General features: G+C 46.1%; 1 protein-coding gene across 1 annotated transcript; it reads left to right on the top strand.

Moving 5' to 3' along the window:
• Nucleotides 1-5,593: 5,593 nt before the first annotated feature.
• LOC130587702 (uncharacterized) lies at nt 5,594-7,703 on the top strand. The gene is made up of 2 exons (XM_057388677.1): nt 5,594-6,251; nt 6,309-7,703. The coding sequence occupies exons 1-2, from the start codon at nt 5,599-5,601 to the stop codon at nt 7,318-7,320; spliced, it is 1,665 nt and encodes a 554-aa protein (XP_057244660.1). The 5' UTR covers nt 5,594-5,598; the 3' UTR covers nt 7,321-7,703.
• The last annotated feature ends 6 nt before the right edge of the window (nt 7,704-7,709 follow it).

Below are 7,709 nucleotides of genomic sequence, written 5' to 3'. Positions count from 1 at the left end.
GTCTCCGCCCTCGGGGGGTCCCTCCATCGCTGCCCCTCCCCCACCCCGCGAATTCCCGCGAAACTCCGGGGCCACGCCCCCTCCGGAGGGCGGGAAATTCCGGGAATTGGCGCGAAAAGGCGGGGCCAAAAACCCGCTAGTTCCGGGGGGGCGGAAATTCCGCGGTTTTGACCCAAAATTTCGCGGTTTTTTGTGGTGAAAAAAGAGCGGGAGGGTCCGGGGTGGAACCGGAGCGGATTTTGGGGCGAAATTTTTGCTTTTTTTGGGGTGAAATTCGCGATTTTTGGGGGCAGAACGCGGTGACGTCACCGGTTTTTCCACTCACTTCCGGGTTTTTCACTCACTTCCGTTTTTTTCTCACTCACTTCCGGTGGTGTCGCACTAAAATCCGTCCCCCTCCGCGCGATTTCCGGTTTATTCCGCGCTCACTTCCGGTGGTGCCGCCGTCACTTCCGGTCCCCCGCTGTCGTCGCTCACGGTCAGTCCCGAAATCGCGGAATTTTACCCCAAAATTCGGGAATTTCCATCCAAAATTCGGGAATTTCCATCCAAAATTCGGCATTTTGGGATTTTCGACCCAAATTTTGGGATTTTTACCCCAAAATTCGGGATTTTCGACCCAAAATTCGGGAATTTCCGTCCAAAATTCTGCACTTTTACCCCAAAATTCGGGATTTTCACCCCAAAATTCGGGATTTTCACCCCCAAATTCGGGATTTTCGATCCAAAATTCGGGATTTTTACCCCAAAATTCGGGAATTTCCATCCAAAATTCGGGATTTTCCATCCAAAATTCGGGATTTTTGATCCAAAATTCGGGATTTTCGACCCAAAATTCGGGATTTTCGACCCAAAATTCGGGATTTTCGATCCAAAATTCGGGAATTTCCATCCAAAATTCGGCATTTTTGATCCAAAATTCGGGATTTTCACCCCAAAATTCGGGATTTTTGATCCAAAATTCGGGGTTTTGGACCCCAAAGTCGCTGAATTTCCGCCCCAAAATCGCCGGGTTTTTACCCCAAAATCGCGGATTTTTAATCCCAAAATTTCGGGATTTTTAACCCCCAAAATCGCCGCTTTTTACCCCAAAAATTCCCGGTTTTCCCGCCTTTTTTTACCGCCAAAATCTCTCTTTCCCCACTCGAGTTTTTCCCGATTTCCCGCGGTTTTGACCCAAAAGCGGCTCCGGGGTGGATTTGGGTCCATTCGGGTCGATTTGGGGTGAATTTCGCTGATTTTGGGTAAATTTGGGGTCAATTTTGGTAAATTTGGAATAATTTTGGGTCAATTTTAGCTCAATTTGATCAATCCACGGTGAAATTTTGTTGATTTTGGGCTCAATTTTGGGTCAATCCCAATTTTCGGTCAATTTTGGGTCAAATTTTATCAATTTTGGGTCAATTTTTGTCAATTTTGGGTCAATTTGAGTTGATTTTGGGTCGAGTCGGTTTTGGCTCAAATTTCGTCGATTTTGGGTCATTTTTTTTGGTCATTTGACCCAATTTTGGTCACTCTCTCCCACAGGTGAAGACGCTGCAGCAATTTTGGGTCCATTTTGGGTCCATTTTGGGTCCATTTTTGCTGATTTTGGTCATTTTCTCCCACAGGTCCATCTGTCCATTTCTCCATCTGTGTCTGGTTCTGCTGTTTGGGGTCAATTTTGGGCCAATTTGTGCCAAATTTGGGTCAATTCAATTTGGACCAACCCAACGTTGATTTTGGGTCAATTTGCCCCAATTTTGGGTCCATTTTGGCTCAATTTTGGGTCAATTTGTGCCAAATTTGGGTCAGTTCAACCTGGATCAATTGGGGTCAACCTAAGGTTGATTTTGGGTCAATTTGGGTCAACTTGGGGTCAATTTGGGTCAACTTTGGGTCAATTTGGACCAATCCAATGTCAAATTTCATCGATTTTGGGTCAAATTCCATNNNAATCTTGGGTCAAATTTCATCCATTTTGGCTCAAATTTCGTCCATTTTGGCTCAAATTTTGTCGATTTTTGGTCCATTTTTTGTCAATTTTTGTCTTTTTTTTTTTCTCTTTGTCCCTCAGGTGACCGCTCGGACGCTGCTCCATTTTGGGTCCATTTTGGGTCCATTTTGGGTCCATTTTCACTGATTTTGGTTATTTTCTCTCACAGGTCCATTTGTCCGATGCCGTTTGCACCGACTGAGCCAATCCACGGCAAATTTGGGCCAATTTGGGATGAATTTGAGTCAATTCAGTTTGGGACAATTTGTGCCAAATTTGGATCAAATTTGGATCAATTTTGGATCCATTTCGAGTCAATTTCGCTCAATCCAATGTCGATTTTGGGTCAATTTGGCCGCAATTTTGGGTCAATTTGGGTTCAATTTTGGCTCAATTTTGGGTCAAATTTCATCAATTTTTACTCAAATTTCATCAGTTTTGGCTCAAATTTGGTTTGATTTTGGGTCAATTCAGGCCCAATTTTGGGCTCAATTTTGGCTCAAATTTCATCAATTTTGGCTCAAATTTTGTCGATTTTTGGTCAATTTTGGGCCATTTTTTGCTGATTTTGGTCACTTTCTCCCACAGGTGACCACACTGGACACTCGGACAATGCCGAAATCGCCGCGGTCGTTGGTCCATTTTGGGTCCATTTTGGGTCATTTTTCATGGATTTTTTTGCTGATTTCGGTGTTTTTTTCCCCTCAGGTCTGTCCATTTGTCCATTTGTCCATCTGTCCGATGCCGAAGTCGCCGCGGTCAGTGTCCGAGCGTTTCCGTGTCCGGTTCCGCCGACTGAGCCAATCCATGGCAAATTTGGGCCAATTTGGGACAAATTTGAGTCAATTCAGTTTGGGACAATTTGAGCTCAGTTTTGGGTCAATTTGGGACAAATTTGGATCAATTTGGCTTCAATTTGGCCTCAATTTTGGGCTCAATTTTGGGCTCAATTTTGGGTCAATTTGGATTCAATTTTGACTCAATTTTGGGTCAAATTTCATCAATTTTGGCTCAAATTTGTTTGATTTTATGTCAGTTCAGACTCAATTTTGGGTCAATTTTGGGTCAATTTTGGCTCAAATTTGGCTCAAATTTCATCAATTTTGGCTCCAATTTGGTTGATTTTGGGTCAATTCAGACTCAATTTTGGGTCAGTTTTGGCTCAAATTTCATCAATTTTGACTCAAATTTCATCGATTTTACTTCCATTTTGGGCTCAAATTTCGTCAATTTTGGCTCAAATTTTGTCGATTTCTGCTTCAATTTTGGGTCAATTTTGCGTCAATTTTGGGTCGATTTTGGCTCAAATTTTGTCCATTTTGGCTCAAATTTCATCAATTTTGGCTCAAATTTTGTCCATTTTGGCTCAATTTTGGGTCAAACCACGGTGAAATTTCGTCGATTTCTTGTTCAATTTTGACTCAAATTTTGCCTCAATTTTGGCTCAAATTTCATCGATTTTTGGTCAATTTTGGGTCTATTTTTTTACTGATTTCGGTGTTTTTTTCTCACAGGTGACCACACTGGACATTTGGACACTCGGACAATGCCGAAATCCCCCCGTCCATCGATGTCCGAGCGTTACCGTGTCCGGTTCCGGCGTTTGCGCCGCGCCGCTCGGACGCTGCTCCATTTTGGGTCCATTTTGGGTCCATTTGAGCTCAATTTTGGGTCAATTGGCACCAAATTTGGATCAAGTTTGGGTCAATTTGGGTTCAATTTGGCCTCAATTTTGGGTCAATTTTGGGTCAAATTTCATCAATTTTGGCTCAAATTTGGTTGATTTTGGGTCAATTTGGGCTCAATTTTGGCTCATTCTGGGTCAATTTTGGCTCAATTTGGGTCAATCCAAGGTCAATTTTGGGTCAATTCAGGTTCCATTTTGGGCTCAATTTTGGGTCAATTTGGGTTCAATTTGAGCTCAATTTTCATCAATTTTGGGTCAAATTTCATCAATTTTTACTCAAATTTTGTCAATTTTGGCTCAATTTTGGCTCAGATTTGGTTGATTTTGGCTCAATTTTGGCTCAATTTTGACTCAAATTTTGTTGACTTTGGCTCAAATTTTGCCTCAATTTTGCCTCAATTTTGACTCAAATTTCATCATTTTTTGGCTCAAATTTTGTCAATTTTGGCTCAAATTTCATCATTTTTGGACTGGTTTTGTTCATTTTTTTTCTCTTTTCCCCACAGTTGACCACTCGGACGATGCCGAAATCCCCCCGTCCCTCGATGTCCGAGCGTTTCCGTGTCCGTTTCCGGCGTCTGCGCCGACTGAGCCAATCCACGGCAAATTTGGGCCAATTTGGGACAAATTTGGGTCTATTTGGGACAAATTTGGGTCGATTTGGGACAAATTTGGGTCGATTCAATTTGGACCAACCCAATGTCGATTTTGGGTCAATTTGCACCAAATTTGGGTCCATTTGGGTCAATTTCAAGTCAATTTTGGGTCAATTTGTGCCAAATTTGGGTCAATTCAACCTGGGTCAATTGAGGTCAATCCAAGGTCAATTTTGGTCAACTTTGGGTCAATTTGGACCAATCCAATGTCAAATTTCATCAATTTTGGCTCAAATTTCATCAACTTTGGGTCAAATTTCATCAACTTTGGGTCAACTTGAGTTGATTTTGGGTTGAGTTCATTTTGACTCAAATTCCGTCAATTTTGGCTCAAATTTTGTCGATTTTGGCTCAAATTTCATCATTTTTAGGCCATTTTTGTTCATTTTTTTTCTCTTTTCCCCACAGTTGACCACTCGGACGATGCCGAAATCCCCCCGTCCATCGATGTCCGAGCGTTTCCGTGTCCGGTTCCGCCGTCTCCGCCGCGCCGCTCGGACGCTGGTCCATTTCGGGTCCATTTTGGGTCCATTTTCACTGATTTTGGTCACTTTCTCCCACAGGTCCATCTGTCCAATGCCCAAATCCCCCCGTCCATCAATGTCCGAGCGTTACCGTGTCCGTTTCCGGCGTCTGCGCCGCGCCGCTCGGACGCTGGTCCATTTTGGGTCATTTTTGGGTCATTTTTAGGCCGTTTTTGCTGATTTTGGTTATTTTCTCCCACAGGTCCATTTGTCCGATGCCGTTTGCACTGACTGAGCCAATCCACGGCAAATTTGGGTCAATTTGCGCCAAATTTGGGTCCATTTGGGTCAATTTTGGATCAATTTCGAGTCAATTTCACTCAACCGAAGGTCGATTTTGGGTCAATTCAGGTTCCATTTTGGGCTCAATTTTGGGTCAATTTGGGTTCAATTTGAGCTCAATTTTCCTCAATTTTTACTCAAATTTCATCCATTTTTACTCAAATTTCATCAATTTAGGGTCAATTTTGGCTCAAATTTGGTTGATTTTGGGTCAATTTTGGGTCAATTTTGGCTCAAATTTGGTTGATTTTCAGTCAATTTTGGGCTCAATTTTGGGTCAATTTTGACTCAAATTTCGTCATTTTTTGGATCAAATTTTGTCAATTTTCGCTCAAATTTCGTCCATTTTGGCTCAAATTTCATCAATTTTGGCTCAAATTTCGTCCATTTTGGCTCAAATTTTGTCAATTTTTTGTCCATTTTTTGTCAATTTTCGTTCATTTTTTTCTCTTTTTCTCACAGGTGACCACTTGGATGATGCCGAAATCGCCGCGTCCATCGATGTCCGAGCGTTACCGTGTCCGTTTCCGCCGTYTGCGCCGCGCCGCTCGGACGCTGGTCCTGGAGAACGGCGCCCTCTGCGACGAACTGGCCCGGACCGAGGCCAAAGGGCTCCGCGTCCGGCACGAGCGGCGACTCCTCCTGGGGCGACTCCTGCGGCTGCAGAGCGCCGCTGACCGCTCGGACGGCGCGGCCGGARCGGCCGGAACGCGCCAGGACGGGCACAGGAGGGGCCGGAGGGTCCGAGCGGCCGCAGGGGGGAGGGGCAGGGCAAGAGCAGGGGGGAAAGATGACCAATGGTCAGTTGGGTCAAAAGATGGCCAATGGTCAACGAGATCGAAGGATGACCAATGGTCAACGAGATCGAAGGATGACCAATGGGCAGTTGGGTCAAAGGATGACCAATGGTCAACGAGATCGAAGGATGACCAATGGTCAATGAGATCGAAGGATGACCAATGGTCAACGGGGGCGAAAGATGACCAATGGTCAGTTGGAAAAAATCCAATTGGGTCCAAGGATGACCAATGGCCAATGAGGTCAAAGGATGACCAATGGTCAACGAGATCGAAGGATGACCAATGGTCAACAAGGTCAAGAGCAGTTGGGTCAAAGGATGACCAATGGTCAACGGGATCAAGGTCACATGGGTCAAAGGATGACCAATGGTCAGTTGGAGTGAGGTCAACGGGATCCAAGGATGACCAATGGTCAACAAGATCGAAGGATGACCAATGGTCAGTTGGAATGAGGTCAGCGGAGTCAAAGGATGACCAATGGTCAACGGGGTCAAGAGCAATTGGGTCCAAGGATGACCAATGGTCAACGAGATCGAAGGATGACCAATGGTCAACGGGGTCAAAAGATGACCAATGGTCAGTTGGAATGACGTCATCAGGGTCAAAAGATGACCAATGGTCAACTGGAAAAAATCCAGTTGGGTCCAAAGATGACCAATGGTCAACGAGATCGAAGGATGACCAATGGTCAACGGGATCGAAGAATGACCAATGGTCAAGTGGGAAAAACGCCAAAGTTGGAGGCAAAGATGACCAATGGTCAACGGGGTCAAGACCAACTGGCTCAAGAGATGACCAATGGTCAACGGGATCGAAGGATGACCAATGGTCAGCGAGATCGAGAGCAGCGGAATCGAGAGATGACCAATGGTCACGTGATCACAAGAATGACCAATGGTCAACGAGATCAAAGGATGACCAATGGTCAGGTGACCACAAGAATGACCAATGGTCAACGGGATCGAAGGATGACCAATGGTCAACGAGATCGAGAGCAGCGGAATCGAGAGATGACCAATGGTCAGGTGACCACAAGAATGACCAATGGTCAACGAGATCAAAGGATGACCAATGGTCACGTGACCACAAGAATGACCAATGGTCACGTGACCACAAGAATGACCAATGGTCACGTGACCCCAAGAATGACCAGTGGTCACCTCCAGCCCATCCCAGCGCTCTCCGGCCGCCCCAGGAGCCGCGTCCGGCCGGGCCAGCGGATTTGGCCAGCGGTCAGCGGGCGTGGCCGGAGGAGGACGAGGACGAAGTGGACAATGAGGAGGACGAGGAGGAGGAGGAGGAGGAGGAGGAGGAGGAGGAGGAGGATGAAGGTCCGGCCGTGGCTTTGGGCTACTCGGAGCTGTTCATGGCGAGTCCGGCCGGCTCGGACGAGTGACCAATGAGTGGCCGGAGTGACCACTGAACGGCCGGAGTGGCTACTGAATGGACGGAGTGGCCACTGAATGACCAGAGTGGCCACTGAATGGACAGAGTGGCTACTGAATGGCCACAGTGACCACTGAATGGCCGGAGTGGCCACTGAATGGCCGGAGTGGCCACTGAATGACCAGAGTGGCCACTGAATGGACGGAGTGACCATTGTGTGTCCAGTCATCAATAAAGGGTCTGGAGTGACCACTGAATGGCCAGAGTGGCCACTGAATGGACCGAGTGACCACTGAATGGACCGAGTGACCACAGAGTGTCCAGTTACAAATAAAGGGTCTGGAGTGGCCACTGAATGGCCAGAGTGGCCACTGAATGGCCGGAGTGGCCACTGAATGG

This window comes from Malurus melanocephalus, unplaced genomic scaffold (assembly GCF_030028575.1).
Source record: "Malurus melanocephalus ecotype Western Australia unplaced genomic scaffold, MMel_1.1 scaffold_2281, whole genome shotgun sequence".
Taxonomy (NCBI): domain Eukaryota; kingdom Metazoa; phylum Chordata; class Aves; order Passeriformes; family Maluridae; genus Malurus; species Malurus melanocephalus.
Note: the sequence above shows the minus strand (reverse complement) of the source record. Positions and strands in the feature narration are given on the sequence as shown.